A 16,165-nucleotide genomic window follows, 5' to 3' on the forward strand; every position below is an offset into this window, starting at 1 on the left:
TGGGGGTTGGGGAATGGCTTTTGGCTGCGGTCTCTGTGCTCCGGCTGTCCCAGGTCCTGGGATTTGTAGCCTCCTGATACATCTTTGGCTTCTCAGCCTGGATACCTGTGCTCCACTACCACCCAACCCTCTATACTGCGAGTGGTTTTCTTTTAGAAGGAACAGTCCGTGGTGCTGATGGGGCTTGGCCCCTCTGGTCCCATATTCAGCAGGAATAGCAGGTCCCCCTGACTCGGCAGGGTGAGGGGTTTTCCCCTCCCTGTTCACCTTCTCTGCCCAAATTGCCTCTATTTGCCCTTTTCTGCTTGGGGGACACACACTGCCAGCTCTCAGGACACCTGCTCAGAAGCTGTTGCTGGCCCTGCACGGTCAGTCCCAGCACTCCCTTCTCTCCACGGGCCCAGATGTCCCCTGTGTCAGCCTCAGCACTTGCCTCCGTGCCCGCCTCTCCCACCAGACGGGGAGCCTCCCAAGGGCAGAGACTGACTCATCTGGGTCCTCGGTACCAGCATGGTGCCGGGGGCAACATGGTCCACGCTGATAAAGGATGTGTGTATTTTCTAGCTGTGTGATCCTGGATAAGTTACTTGCCCTTTCTGAGCCTCCATTTTCTCATCTGTAACGTAAGGATGGATAACAGTCATCTACTCATGGGGTTCTTGTGAGATTTAAACTGAGATGAACCTATGGCAGTCACAGGCTTGGCACGTGGTGACATTTCCAAGATGCTCCATAAATAATATTGTTGGGAGTCCCAGTCAGTGCCTGTGAATTTATTCATTCAGTTAACGCATGTTTATTAAGCACCCTCTCTGGGCCATGACCTGGACTAGGTGCTTGGGGATAGCAGTACCAAGACTGATGTGTCCCTTCCCTCAGAGAGCTGACATTCCCACGATAGTATCAGACTTCACACGACGTCGCACACTTGTTTAATTACAACAAGAGTAAGGGTCTCAGAGAAGTACCAGAGGCCATGAGACTCATGGACAGGGGGCCTGGCCGAGTCTGAAGAGTCAAGGAGGGCTTCCTGGTGGAGGAGGGTGGACCCTAAAGGACAGCAAGAATCAGCTGGAGGAAGAGCAGGTACAGAGTTCCTGACCAGGGAAAGAACCTGGAGCAGGGAGTGGAGGCTGGGGAGGCGATGGAGAAACAAGTCTGGGAAGTGGTGGTTGGAACAGAACACCTTAGGTGTTTGGACCTTATTTTCCAGGAAGTGACATGATCCAAAAAAATCATTCTGCTGCTGTGTGAGATGGGGGCAGATGTGGCTTCTGATGCTGTTACCGTGACCCAGGGCCAGAAGATGTGGGACAAGGCCAGGGTGGTACAGGAGGATGGAGAGGAAGAGACAGATTAGTGGAATGTAGGAGCTCAGACTGGCCTGATTGGATGGAGAGAGGGAAAGGCAGGAGGCCAGTTGCCAACTTCCAGCTCAGGCTGGAAGGGGAAGGATGGGGTTGTGCCACCAATCACCACGTGGGAACCGGTGTGTATGATATTTTTCTGAGCAAGGGCGATGCAGATGGAGGCACAAGGAAGGGGAGGGGTAACTCATAGAATCTTAGAGCTGGGAGGAGCCTAAGAGAGCCTCCAACCACTGCAGAGATGGGGAACCTGAGGCCCAGAGATGAGAAGGATTCGCCCAAGTCCTACATTGGTTCATGGCAGAGATGGGAATTGAACCCGGTGTTCCTTTCCATTTTGAGTTCCTGGAGGCATGCACTCCCATTTCTTCAGGAAGCCAGATGTCCCCCTCCATGTGTTCCCATCCTGTCCCCCTCATCCAGGTCATCCCAGACTGGAAGGAGCAGGAGTGGGACCCTGAGAAGCCTGGCGCCTACGCGGGCATCTTCCACTTCCACTTCTGGCGCTTTGGGGAGTGGGTGGATGTGGTCATTGATGACCGGCTGCCCACCATCAACAACCAGCTGATCTACTGCCACTCCAACTCCCGAAACGAGTTCTGGTGTGCCCTGGTGGAGAAGGCCTATGCCAAGTAGGTGCCAGCCGTGGGCGGGCAGGCGGGTGGCCAGGCTGGGGCTGCACGGTTGGGGTGGCACTGCTCATGGGTTCTGCATGGGTTTTCCTCAAGCCAGAGCTCCAGGCACAGAGATGTCAGGGGCTGGTACAGTTGCACAGAGTGCTCAGCGTCCAGGCTCCCTGGGCATGGCCAGCTAAGCCTACGCTGGGTGGGGTGGAGACTTAGACTGAAGGTCTTCTGGGTACCTGGGTGTCAAGTCCCCCCAACCAACCCATATAGGGAGGTATAGTTATTCCCACTTATACTTGACAAGACTGAGGCCCAGGACAGTTTCCTGTAGGTAGCCATGGGCAGAGCCAGCACTCACATTCAGGTCAGTGGTTCTTTCCCAAAGATCCAAGCTGCAAGCCCTCCATGGAGGCTTTGTTGGAAATGGGGTATCTCTGAGCCTGGACTGGTTATGGAGCCTTCCCTGCTCACTGGGCCTCCCCTTCATCCACCCATTCATTTGTCTATCTGACTGACTATCCATCCTTTTTTGTCTTTGCTGACCACCTCCTTCGGCTCTGTGCCAGCCCCTGGGTCCCCAGCATGCGCACGAGCAAAGGTTTGCTGAGTTGTGGAGGGCTTTCGGGCAGAAAGACTGGCCCAGGCACCTGCAGGACAGGGACAGGCCTGGGACAAGCCTGGGGCAGGAGCAACAGAGGGTCCGAGACCAGCAGCCAGCTCTGTGAGAGCCTGCTTCCTCCTCCCAGGCCCTTTTGTCTGTCTCTTGGACAAAGTGTGTATGAGAGAAAGAAGAAAGAAAAGCAAAAACTCACAACATCAAAAACAAACCCAAGAAAACAACCTTGGCAGGTTCCATTTTTTAATCCTAAGAAAGCAACCCCGCTCCCTGGTGGTTACTAAGTCTCTGGTCCTTGCTGCAGGGCGCTCTCCTACTCTGAGAGAGCCACTCAGTGGACTTGCTCAGGTTTTTTTGTTTTTAAAAGTTTTATTATTTTTTTAATTGTGTAATGTAATATTTATTATTTAACCATGCATAAGTAGGATTCAGTGGCATTAATTACATTCACAATGCTATGTACCCATCACCACTATCTATACCCAATACTTGAGATCATCCCCAACTTAAACTCTATAGCCACTAAATAGTACCTCTCCTTTTCTCCCTTCCTCCAGCCTCTGGGAACCTCTATTCTGCTTTTTGTCTCTATGAATTGGCCTGTTCCAGCTCATATCAATGGAATCATACAATATGTGTTCTTCTGCGTCCAGCTTATGTCACTTAGCATAATGTTTGCAAGGCTTATCTATATTGTAGCATGTATCAGTACTTAATTTCTTTTTATAGCTGAACACTATTCCATTGTATGTATAGGCCACATTTTGCTTATCCATTCATCTGTTAATGGACACATGGGTGGTTTCCACCTGTCAGCTGTTATGAATAATGCCACTGTGAACAGTGACATACAAGTATCTACTTGAATCTCTGCTTTCAGTTCTTTGGAATATATACCTAGGAGTGAATTGCTGGGCCATAATGGTTCTATGTTTACATTTTTGAGTAATCACCAACTGTTTTTCACATTGGCTGCACCATTTATGTTTGCTTGTTTTGTCATTTATTTATTTTTTAAATCGTAAAACGAATGCATGTCTGTTGTGGCAAATCCAGAAAATATAAGAAAACCATGCAGAAGATGACAAAACTCTCCTGTACACCCGTGTATTCTTCTAGCCCTCGCCTCTCTCCTCTTCTAGCCCCCTGTTTTTGGTCATCTGAGAACCTCGGGCTTCTCCTCTGTTCAGGGACACCATCCATGGCCATTGTCCCCTCAAGGCCACCTCCGCCCGCTTATGTCTCCATGTCATCCCTTTGCTCTCTTCTACACCCTCCTCCATCAGTGGCAACTCTTTTAACATCCTTGGTGCGTCTTTTTGTTTGTAGGTTACCTTGCAAAACCTCTGCTGCTGTTTCCTGGGCATATAATTTCCGTTTCTGTAAATAGTATTTTGTGATTATATATATCCCATTCTGCTTCTCATATTCATGTTCAGTGCTCTGCTTTTAAGACCCCAACCCTTTTCCTAACATTTAAAGAAGGAGCCACAGCAGTGTCCCTAGCACCAAGTAGATGTTTAATATTTTTAAATGAATTGTTGTATACATTCTAAACATAACTGGAACCCAGCTGCATAGCTTTTCCAAATGTAACAAGCAAGGACTAGCATTGTCCTGGCCACAGGGCTTTGTTCAATGGCTGCTGAATGCTCCAGAGTAGAGATGCAACATTCATTTTAAAACCCTGTTGTTAGGCATTTAGGTGATTTCTCATTTTACATGGAAACAAAGAATGTCGCTCATCCAGAATTGATGTGTCAAAAGATATATGAGCTATTAACGCTTTTGAAAAGGTCTGCTAGATTTCTGAACAGCTAATTTTTGAAGATAGTGTTGCTAAGGCTAAGGGGAATTTGTGTGATAAAATGGTATAGTTTAGTCGGACCACTGTTGGCCTGGGAGTCAGAGACCTGGGTTCTAGTGTTGGCTCTGCTGTGGCCTGCTGTGTGACCTTAGCAGTTTGCTTGACCTCTCTGAGTCTCAAAAATCTCCCCTATAACGTGAAGGATTTAGACCAGCCGGGATGCATGAGCGGGGAATTCTTTCCTCATTGCTCCCTAGGCTGGCAGGCTGTTACCAGGCCCTGGATGGAGGCAACACGGCCGATGCGCTGGTGGACTTCACAGGTGGCATTTCCGAGCCCATCGACCTGACTGAGAGTGACGTCATCAATGACGAGGCCAAGAGGAACCAGCTCTTTGAGCGGGTGTTGAAGGTGCATAGCCGGGGAGGCCTCATCAGTGCCTCTATCAAGGTGAGAACACAGAGCCAGACCCCAGACGCGGCCCCTCCCTTTCATCAACCCTGATGGGGGGGGGCAGCGGTGGCTGTGGCATCCCAGGCAGAGCCCCTGCCCAGCTTGGCTCGTACATCCAGACTCAGCCTCGTGGCGGGAGGGGAGCAGTGGGAAGGTGCAAGCCCACAAGCCCCAAGCCCCCTACTTTATGAAATGCCCTGCCCACGTTGTTTCACCAGCATCCCCCTTTTCCGGCCCTCTCATATTGGGGTAATGGGTGTCTATGCATCTGAGGGTCCCCAAGTCAAGGCTGGAGGCATCACAAGCTCTAAGGTGACTGAAAGAGGAGAGGAAGCCCCTACTGCCTGCTGGCACAGGCCTGGGCGCTTCAAGAGTCTTATTTCATTAATTGCTCATGTTTTGGGTGGGAAAGCTGGGGCTCAGTGAAGGCAGAATTTTAACCCAGGTTTGGCTGACCCAGTGGTATGTTCATAAACTGGCTCTCTGGAAAACTGAAAAGCCCTGATTTGTAGTACTTGCTGATTTCTGGGGTGTAAATGCTCCCAGCATGGTTGATGTCAAGCTAACATTTCAGCACCCAGCTTGCAAAACTGAGCCAGTGCTAGTAGACGCCAATACACCCCTGGGCCGACCCCACTGCAGGTGCCTTCCTTTTCTCCGCACTGCTGCTCCCGGAGGCCTTGTGAAGGGCCATTGAACACTGAGCTCAGTTCCTACCCTCCGGAACCGGGTCTCCCCGGTGTGCGGGCCTGCCATTCCCTCCCCGTCCTGTAGGGGGCAGTGCGTGTGGCTCTGGCTTCAGGCGGAGTCCGGCTGCACTGCCTCTGAGCAGCCGTGTCCTCCCGCAGGCGGTGACAGCGGCAGACATGGAGGCCCGCCTGGCGTGTGGCCTGGTGAAGGGCCACGCCTATGCCATCACCGATGTGCGCAAGGTGCGCCTGGGCCACGGACTGCTGGCCTTCTTCAAGTCGGAGAAGCTGGACATGATCCGCCTGCGCAACCCCTGGGGCGAGCGGGAGTGGAACGGGCCCTGGAGCGACACGTGAGGCCCGGGACGGGGGTGCAGGCACAGGGCCAACCCCAGGCTGTGGGTGGCCTGGTACGAGGCTTCGGACAAGGACCGTGTTGTGCTTTCTGGAGGAGGTGGCACCGGTCTAGGTCCTGAAGGATTTGGGGAGAGGATGACATTAGGGGGAGATTTACTCTGGAGTGGGCACGTGGGGGGCAGCTTGGGCAAAGGCCTGGAGCTGGCTATGAGCTGATTCCTGGAACAGACATAGAGACTAGTCTGGACAGTGAAGGGAGAGAAAAGCAGGGAGGGAGGCCACCAGAGGTGATGATGGGGGTGAGCAGAGACCAGGCCCCCAGTAAAGGAGCCCTTCCACTAAGGGTCTTGCCCCCAAGCCTGCAGCTTTGCTCCCAGACCTCTGGGCCCTGGCATGGTAGCAGCCCACGGTTACCTGTGGGAGCGGACAAACAGAGCATCTTGGAGAGCGGCTGGGGATGGCTCAGGTGCCTCCAACCACACCCACACTGATGGAGCCCGAGTGCCAAGCATCCGTCATCCTCCTTGCCCTGGCCAAGGTGGCCCCGGTGGGTCCCTCCACTTACTCTCCTTCTCTCCCCTCCCCCGTGCTCACATTCCAGCTCAGAGGAGTGGCAGAAGGTGAGCAAAAGTGAGCGGGAGAAGATGGGTGTGACTGTGCAGGATGATGGCGAGTTCTGGTGAGTGCTCTCGCCCCAGGTGGTGTCCAGGGCTAAGGGAGGCCCTCCTGTGTGCTGGGCAGGGAGCACCAATGGGGAGGCGGGAACCAGGGCTCTAGCAAATGCTCCACCATCAACTTGCTGCGCGGCCTTGGACAGGTCACGTCATCTCTCTGAGCTTGTTTCCTCCTCTGTAAGATGAGTCGGGCAACCCTTTCATCTCCACAGCCCCCTCCGCCCATCTCAGGGACCCTAGGCTGCTCCGGCAACTAGGCTGACCCCTTGGCAACTAGGCCAGGATGCCAGCAGGTGGGGGACCGACCAGAGCACAGCGGACATGCTGGCAGCCTGATTTCCCAGCGCAGGTAGGGGACAGGAGAGGCCTCACAGGGGTGCTGCCTCCTAAGCTGAGACTTGGGGTGCGGAGAGCCGTTGGCGGGCAGGGAGAGAGACCCAGTGCAGAGGTCAGGGAGCACACTACGTTTGGGAAGAGTGAGTTTAGGGAGGCACCTGGGTGTGGGGTGGGCTGAGAAGATGGCAGCAATGTCACTTAGAGCCCAGTGATTCCCGCATTAACTCGTCCTGCATTCGTTCCCCCTTCATTTAGTCCCAACCGTGGGCCGGGATCAGTGTCATTCTTTAGCAGGACACTTGATTTGGAGACTCATCTACTTCCTGGAGGGGTACTGGGCACCCTGTGTGTGGTAGATACTGTGAGGGCCCCTGGCAGACCCAGAGGCAGATGGCAGTGACCTTAGCACCCCAATGAGGACCCCTGCTGTGGGTGTCCAGGGAGCCCCTGCAGGAGGACCCCCTGGCCCTCTGGTCTCGGCTCCTGGCGATGAGATGCACTGTCCCAATCTGGCTCAGGGCTTGAATTAAAACAGCAATAGAAATCCCTCATCAGTGGAAAAGGCTTCTCCCTAAGGCCTTTCTCATATATGCCCACATTTGGTGCATATATGTGCATGTTCTCACATGTGTGCACATTTGAAGGGGGATGGCCACTCCCCCTTCTGCACCCAGGCTCCTGGAGGTGTATGTAGCACATTTAACAAGGTTCTCGCCACCAGTTTATTCAGGCCTCACAACAGCCATGGAAGGTAATGGATGGAAATATCTTTCATAAACTGTGAAGGGTTGCACGTGTTAGTTCTTCATACTACAGAGGGTGCAAAAAATGTATACACATTTTAAGAAAGGAAAACTATTAAAATTGTAATACTCAATATATACGGATAACAAAAGATGAATACGAGTCACATTTTGACTTCTGCAATTACAAGAGGTGATCAAAGTGGTTACCCTCAGCGTCCAGACACTTCTGATTATGGCGAACTACTGCTTGAGCAACGTTGACAAAATGTCTACTTGTATACATTGTGTGGCACCCCCAGTATTAATCATTGTAATAGCCAGCCTTTGCCAACTCCTTCTGTCTGCTGGAGGTTGTATGACAAGCTTTTACTGCATTAGTTAATTCCTACACTAACGCTGTGAGATAGGCAACTGCTGTTAAATTAATTCCCAACTTACAAATCAGGAAACAGACCAAAAGAGACGTGAAGGGTCCCTGTGATGCCCTGTCCATGCTTGGTATTTATTGTGTGAACCGTGGTTCAGAGCATGCAGGCCCGTGGGTGGTGGGCCAGCCCCGGGGACCTGCCCGGCTCAGCCCCTTGCTATCCCAGGATGACCTTTGAGGACGTGTGCCGATACTTCACTGACATCATTAAGTGCCGCCTGATCAATACATCCTACCTGAGCATCCACAAGACGTGGGAGGAGGCCCAGCTGCGCGGAGCCTGGACACGGCATGAAGACCCACGGCAGGACCGCAGTGGGGGCTGCATCAACCACAAGGACACCTTCTTCCAGAATCCGCAGGTGGGCCTTGTCAGGGACCCCCGCTCTGTCCTTTGAGCAGCTGCAGGGCCCCTTGCTACTGTCCTGCCACAGACGCCTGCATGACCTTGGGCACATTCTGTCCCTCTGTGGGGGGACCCACCGTGGGGGTTGGATGGCTCCTCTGGGTGGTCACGTAGCCCCCAAACTCACAATCTGACCCACAGATGGTAAAACTGGGGCACCAGGCTCTGAGGACTGAGTGTTTTGTCTAGAGTTACAGGGACATGTGGAGGCTGAGCTAGGGGCACAAACCTCTTATTTCCACATGCATAATGGTGCTCCTTCCAGGGGAGCTTGGCCAGGCCACCCCCCCAGGGACCTCTCCCCTGTAGCCAGTTCGGTCATGACCCCACCAACTGCCTGGTCCTCACACGTGGTGTGCCTTCACTGAGCACTGAGTGTGTGCAGGCTCTGAGCTGAGCGCCATGAACTCAAGTCCTCCTAGCCCTCATCTCGGGTGGCCATTGCAGGTCCATCTTACAGGGGAGTCACCGGAGCTCAGAGAGGTGATGTGACTTGCCCAAGCCCACACAGCTAAGCTGGGGCCTGGCTCTGGGCCGTGCTTCCAGGCACCAGTGAGCCCGTTTTCAGTATGGTCTCACTGTGGTGTCTCTCTTCTTCGGCCACACCCACAGTACATCTTTGACGTCAAGAAGCCAGAAGATGAAGTACTGATCTCCATCCAGCAGCGGCCGAAACAGTCCACCCGCCGGGAAGGCAAGGGTGAAAATCTGGCCATTGGCTTTGACATCTACAAGGTGAGGTCTGCTCCGGGTGAGGAGAGCGAGGGAATTGGAGTTTGGGCCGCCTGCACCTGAGGGTGAACACCTTGGGCATTGACATCACTCTGCTGTCCTGACCACGTTAGCTGACGCCAGTGTGCTGTGGCATGGGCCCTGTTTGCAGTACCCACAGAGGGCCTAGCTCCCTGGGATTGGCTCCCGTGGGAACACTCAGCCTGATTTCTTCTTGCTCTGGACCCACAGGCCTGGACGGTTGGGTGGATGGGGAAGGGGGAGATTTCTGGTGGATGGGACCAGGTTCTGGGAGCTCCCTGCTGTCCCCTCCCTCAGGGCTCTGGGTCCCCTGAGCTGGAGGCCTTTCTGGGCACATGGAGGAGGCATCCTGGGCAGAGCCACTGGCTGTTTGTCCTGCCTGGGACCTGAGAGGCCCTGCACATTGCGACGCTCCGTGTGTGACGATGGCATAGCATGACACCATGCCCAACACCGAGAGCCCAGTGAAATCACACGGGTGTGCTAGGCGTGTGGTCTGAGCTGAGTTCCGGACATTCATATACTCAGTCATGGCGTGACGGTTTGTTCATGTCACTGTGTCGGTCCATCCACTGTGTGCTGATGTGTTGTGACTTTGGCATGTCACAACCTTCACCGATGTAACTATAGCTTATCATGGCACTTGTTCCAGGAGTTGTCCTGCCAGCTGGCGATGTCACCTCATGGACACATGCTGGACCTGGGTGGGCAGACAGTGATACTTGAGCCACAAGTGATACTTGTGGTAGAAACCCCACCGACGTTGTTATCAGGGGGATTCCTATTACCCCCCAGTTAACAAGTTTTATTGAGATAGAATTCACATACCTTACGATTCAGTCACTTTTAGTGTGTTCACAGAGTTGTGCAACTATGGCCACAGTGAATTTTAGAACACTGTCATCACCCCAACAAGAAACCCCGCACCCTTTAGCCGTCATCACGCAGCCCCTCGTACCTCCCACCCCAGCCCTGGGCAAACACTCATCTGCTTCTGTCTCTGTGGACTGGCCTCTTCTGGGCTTTCCGTGTCAGTGGATTCCGTCGCTCTTTTCACAGCAGTGAGGTTGCGATGGGGGCGGTGGCTGGGGGGGGGTCCTGTGTGACCAGCCCCTCGTCTGCCCGCAGGTGGAGGAGAACCGCAGGTACCGCATGCACAGCCTGCAACACAAGGCCGCCAGCTCCATCTACATCAACTCACGCAGCGTCTTCCTGCGCACGGACCAGCCCGAGGGCCGTTACGTCATCATTCCCACCACCTTCGAGCCAGGCCACACTGGCGAGTTCCTGCTCCGAGTCTTCACTGACGTGCCCTCCAACTGCCGGTGCGTGGGGCTGGCTCAGGGCCAGGCTGGGTGGGGCCGAGGGCCACTCCGGGCTGGCCTGGAATCTGAGGCCCAGGGACGGCTGGTGTCTGCCCCAGGCGTGGAGCCCAGGCCTCCAGCCTCCCCGGCTGACACCAGTACCCATCTCCTCCCTCTCCCTTCCTCTGCTCCTTGTGCCAGCCTCTCTTGGCCGCGTAAAGGAACAGCTTCTCATGTGCACAGCACTTCACAGTTTACTAAGAAGCTTTCACTCATCTCATTTGCTCTTCCCGAAACTCCACGGGGAGGCCTGACCCTTCCGTTTTATGGATCAGAATTGGGGATTGAAGTTGGGGATATGTACCAAGGTCTTGCAACCACTAATATAGGTGAACTACTGAAGCCATCCTCATTCCTACTGGGGTGCAGACCCGATGGGCCCCACACTGCCCTCCCACCTGGGTAGGCAGCCCAGATTTGGTAGTGCCTGCCCACATCCCAGACCGGGGAAGCAGCTTGTGTGGTGGAACAAGTGGACCTTGATCCCACCAGCTTAGGCTCCATCAGCTTTGTGGCAAGTCCCTTCCCTTACTGAGCCTGATACTTCCTAATCTGTAAAATGGGCATAATAGTCACTTACCTTCCAGGGCTTTGTGAGGATTAAAAATAATTCCTGTAACATCCCCGCAGAGGTCTTGGTACACATTTTAGGTGCTCAGTAAATTGCTTTTCCCTTGGGGAAGGAGGGAGCACCCTTGGGTGGCGATAGAGCAGCAGGAAACCCAGGGGGTTTGCCCAGGAAAAGCAATGTCTGGATTAAAGATGGCTCCTTTCCCCCCTCCCCACTTCTTGAAACCCCCTCACCTTTCATCTTCCTGGCCTCACTCCGTGACTTCCCCCCTTTTCTCCTCTGCCCTGTACCAGAGAGCTGTGCCTGGATGAGCCCCCCCGCTCCTGCTGGAGCTCGCTGTGTGGCTACCCTCAGCAGGTGACACAGGTGCATGTCCTGGGGGCTGCTGGTCTCAAGGATTCCCCAACAGGTGCGCTCGACTAGGAAAATCCCGCCTCCCCCCACCACCACCCTCGGAGGTTGCCCCATGTCTCCTCCCCCACCCCAGCCTCAGACACCCAGCCTCCAGACCTTTCCTGCTGTCTCTCAGCTAATGAGCAAACCTTCCCTGATTTCTCCTCGGGCCCAGGCCTGGGATGAAGCCGGAGCTCAGAAAGGAACAGGCTCTGCCTCCTGCTCTTGGGCACTTCCAGTGTGGTGGGAAAGTTAGGCAGAGGGACAGGCAGCTGGGAGGGAGGGCTCAGGGAGGGCTTCTTGGAGGGAGTGACCTCTCTCCAGGCTGAGGAGGTGTTAAGGTAGGACGTGTGGTGAAGGGAAGTAGGAGAGAGGGGGAAACAGTATGGGTAAAGGCCTAGAGGCCGGAGATGACCAGTGTGTCCCCCTGTCTCTGGAAGTCAGAAAGCGAATCAGGCTCTTATCTCCTTTCTCCTGAATCTATGGAGCCCAGGCTTCTACTCTGGGAGGCAATTTCACCTCCCAGACATCTGCCCTATGCAGGCCCTGCCCTACCCCCACCCTCACCCATCGCCCCTTTATCTCTCCAGGGGCTAACTCTTATGTGATCATCAAGTGTGAGGGGGACAAAGTCCGCTCGGCAGTGCAGAAGGGCACCTCATCACCCGAGTACAACGTGAAAGGCATCTTCTACCGCAAGAAGCCGAGCCAGCCCATCACCGTCCAGGTGAGCCTGCTTGTCCCGAGGCCGCTCCTGTGCCCCTAACCTGGTGCGTCCCCATTAGAGGAGCTGGACTTGGTGGCAGGGCCTAGCGTGGGGACCCAGGAATGCTCGGTTCTGGTTCCCACTCTGTTCATGACATGGTGTGCTCCCTGGAGATCTCCTGCCTGCCCTCCTGGTACCCCAGAGGCCCCTCCGTGGGGTGGGTGAGTTGGATGAGCTGGTGTGATTCTGAGACCTGGTAGGGTCAGTCCCTTGCTCATGACAGTGGTCACATCTGCCGACCTTGCCCCAAAGCCTTGGGAGTTGTTTCTTAAATTCCCCCGTAGGTGGGTCTATCTGGAAGAATTGTGCTGAGATGCCATGTGGTGGGGTGGCTTCCTGAGAGCAGAATCAGAAATGCAGGCTCCTGTGCCTGGGCTTCCTTCCCCTCTCAGGCCAAGGTGGCCAGTAGATGAGAAGTCTGAGCTCATTAATAGGAAGCCCTCTGTCCCCTGGGCCCAGGCCAGCATCTCTCAGGGTGAGAAACCATCTGTAAACAAACACTCAGGTATCCCGGGGGTTGGGGGGTGAGGTACTGTAGGTTTTCCAGACATTGGGTCCCACTGGATCCAATCACAGACCCATGGATGTTGGGGCCATGGGACACTTAGGGGCTATTGACACCCTCATATTAAAGATGGGAAACCAAGGCGGGGGGGTGGGGGTTCTATCACTTTTTAAGGTCACCCAAGGTTAATAGTAGAGCTAAGAGTAACAGACTTAACTTTCTACGTGGAAGAGAGCTTTGACCAGGGAGGAAGCCCGAGGCTCCGGAAGGGGCAGAACCTTGCCCAAGGTTCATGGTGAGGCAGAGGCAATGCAGGGCCCCCTTTGCTCAGCCAGACTGGCACTGTAGGAAAGGAATTCAAGGCCCTGCCACCAGCACGAGCACCCCCACTGCTGGTCTTGGAGAGGGCCCCACGATCCTCTGTCTCCTCCCAGATATGGAATCACCGAGTCCTGAAGGACGAGTTCCTGGGCCAGGTGCACCTGAAGGCTGACCCAGATGACCTCCAAGCCCTGCACACCCTCCACCTCCGAGACCGAAATAGCCGGCAGCCCAGCGACCTGCCAGGGACCATTGCTGTTTATGTCCTCAGCAGTGCCTCCCTCACGGCTGTCTGATGTCTGCCACCTACCTGGCCCCCACAGTTCTCACCATCATCTGCATGTCCCCAACCAGGCCAGGGATTCGCCTGGAATCCAGGATGCTGGGGTCCTTTTTTCAGATTTTCTACTGACTTGCTGTGTGACCTTGGGAAGTGTCTGCCCCTCTCTAGGCCTCAGTGTCCTGAGGACCCCAAAGCATTACTTTCTTATGGAGGAGTCTTCTTGCCTGAGATTTAAAATAGCCCTCCTTACTTACCCCAACTGTTATCACTGCTAAGGAACTCTATCCATTCAAAATGTATTCCCAAGGCTCTGCTGTCTGCCAACGGAGTGCCAAGAAGATGTCACTTGTTTACACACAAACTGCCATATCCCAAGCCCGACTCTTGCCCTTCCTGTCCGCAGTCCACCCCAGTGTCCCAGACCTTTGCTTTCCCTGTCACCTACACCTGCTTTTCTAGTCGCCTTGAGAGGACTATTGGCTCTTGCTGGGTTCCTGCTCAGGCTGGAATTGGGGAAATGTGCAGGTGACATTTGTTCATTCTCTAATCCTGTCCACCCATCCATTCATTTATTCCATAGAGATTTTCCAAGTGACTGAGCAATGCCCATGAGACCCCAGGTGGAGCTGGGCCCCCGCTGCAGCTCTGGGAGACCCGGTGTCCATTCCAAGCCTCATCTCTGCTCTCGGGTCCCTCAGGCAGATGCCCAGATGCTCAGAGGAGCTGTAGCTACCTTCTCATTCTAGGTTCTGATTTCATCTCTGAAGGAAGTTGGTGGCAGTGGTGGAGAGGAAGGGCGTTTCCTGTCTTCACTGTCCTGATGCTGGAAGGAGTGTGCCTGATTTAGTGGCCAGGGGCTGGGGTGGGGGGACATGGGGACCTCAGGGGGAGGCACATGCTCTCAGGCCTCCTTCTACTGTAAGACCTGAGCTTCCCTGGGAGAAGGGACTCTGGGATGGTGATGGCAGGTCCAGCAGGGTCAGGTCACCCACTGGGCTTGGCAGAATGTACGATAAACCCTGACCATAGACTCCTGACCATAGACTCCTCCACCAACATTCCCCTCAACACACAGACAACGAGGCCACAGCTCTCCTGCTGGCCGGACCAAAATGTTCCTTTTAGTCCTCAGCGTTTTTATTCTTTCTGTTTTAAAACTCTCAGTTTTAACCAGGGGTTTTTAAAGGAAAAGTGAAAGCCTGAACCCTTTTTTTCTTCTTAAACTTCAATTCTTACGGTCCTCTGATTTTATTTTGATTCCGCTTGGGGAGGGAAAAGGAGAAGTCATACCCTCTCAGAGGAGGTCTGGAGATGGGTGCAGAGGGTGTTTAGAATGTTTGCAAGCTGGCAGCAACTGTGTTCGTGGCAAATGTTGATACCGTGACCCGCTCAGGGTCTCTTCGGTGCCCTCTTTGGGCTCCAGACCAGGCGATGTAAATTAGAAAGTTCATCTGGTTCAAGAACAAGAATTCCTGTAGTCTTGCTGGGAATTCATTTGGGAACCTGGATTTTCAGCTCCAGATCTGGCTGTTTGGTCCAGTGTCCTGGCTGGAGGTGCTGGATTCCTGACTTTGCCTCCTCAATGGTTGGCTCCGCTCTTGTGTCCTGGCCCTGGGCCAGGAACTGAATGATGAGGACAAGAGGACTCCTGGAAAATCCAGGACTTCCCCTCAAGAACTTGGGCCTGGGGCCAGGACTCTGCCCAGGACCAGGAGCAAGTCACTTAAACCTCCTGTGCCTCGATTTCCCCCTTCTGCAAAGTGGGGCCAACAATACTTGTTTGTCATCAGTCTTACTAACAAGTGCTGAATAAGGGCAAAATCGTACTCTTTCTCTATGTATCTCTCTCTGTATGCGTGCATATTGTACACACTCATGTAATCACTTCTCAATGTCTGTTTCGAATGAACACTCCTGAATCAGGGTGGAGAGGCTGCATGAGCCAGCTTGGGGCCTCTGGGGCTGACACGTGGGTCTTTGCTCAGCCACGTCTACCTGGGGTATGGGGACGAATCGGGACCATCTGGCCGACCTGTGTGGGCTTCAGCCTGGGGACGGGGCCCTGAACCTCCACCAACAGAGTTTGTTCGGCAGCCCCTCTGCGTGGGCCAGGCTGGCTCCTGGCTATGCGGAGATCCCTGGTCCCCAGGAGGCTCTGGGAACAAGGCAGGTGAGGTAGGAGTCCTTCCAGGCTGGGACTGGGTGATGGATGGGGAGAACAACTGCTCTGTTCCCTGATGCGCCTTCAGGGAAGTCCCCATTTGCAGGTGGGCGGGGCCCCGACCCATCCCACCCTATCTGGGTTCGCTCCCTTCAGGGCCTATCGTGGGGTCGGGGAGTAGAGACCTGTCCTGTTCTCAGAATAAACATTACCACAATGCCAGAAAGATCTTCCTGTGTCTGTGTGTCCCTCTGGGAGTAAGGGGACAATGGAGGGAATATTTCCCAGGCCTGGGTGACTGTTCTGTGGTCAGAGAGACGAGAGGGATTATAGCTGAGGCTGGACCCCAGTGCCTGCCCAGTGCGTTTGTGAGCTGAGATCGTTGGGTTCATTCAGTCGTTTCCTCAGCTGATCTGTCCTAAGACCCATCCCAGGTACTAGGGATGCAGGGAACCAGCCCCAGCCCTTGCTGTGAGGCACTTTGCAGACTGGTGGGGAAGATAACAGAAATACTCTGGTCCAGACAGACACCACGCAGAGAATT

At 54.2% G+C, this 16,165-nt stretch overlaps 1 protein-coding gene across 2 annotated transcripts in view; it reads left to right on the forward strand.

The window, feature by feature from the left end:
* Nucleotides 1-15,851, forward strand: part of CAPN5 (calpain 5) — a 49,325-nt gene extending 33,474 nt beyond the window's left edge. The window contains exons 4-13 of one of the 2 annotated variants that reach the window (XR_013994145.1): nt 1,791-1,999; nt 4,674-4,866; nt 5,718-5,911; nt 6,517-6,594; nt 8,265-8,460; nt 9,117-9,239; nt 10,386-10,582; nt 11,486-11,558; nt 12,176-12,312; nt 13,291-13,427. Coding sequence is in view for 1 of the 2 variants with exons in the window: in XM_081061986.1 (XP_080918112.1) it covers nt 1,791-1,999; nt 4,674-4,866; nt 5,718-5,911; nt 6,517-6,594; nt 8,265-8,460; nt 9,117-9,239; nt 10,386-10,582; nt 11,486-11,601; nt 12,176-12,312; nt 13,291-13,473 (1,626 nt within the window). In the remaining variant the exon portion in view is untranslated. Of the gene's footprint in view, nt 1-1,790; nt 2,000-4,673; nt 4,867-5,717; nt 5,912-6,516; nt 6,595-8,264; nt 8,461-9,116; nt 9,240-10,385; nt 10,583-11,485; nt 11,602-12,175; nt 12,313-13,290 lie in introns of both variants that reach the window. The other variant, XM_081061986.1, reaches the window with a different exon arrangement.
* Nucleotides 15,852-16,165: the final 314 nt, after the last annotated feature.

The sequence above is a fragment of the Rhinolophus hipposideros genome (assembly GCF_964194185.1).
Source record: "Rhinolophus hipposideros genome assembly, chromosome: 10".
NCBI lineage: Eukaryota > Metazoa > Chordata > Mammalia > Chiroptera > Rhinolophidae > Rhinolophus > Rhinolophus hipposideros.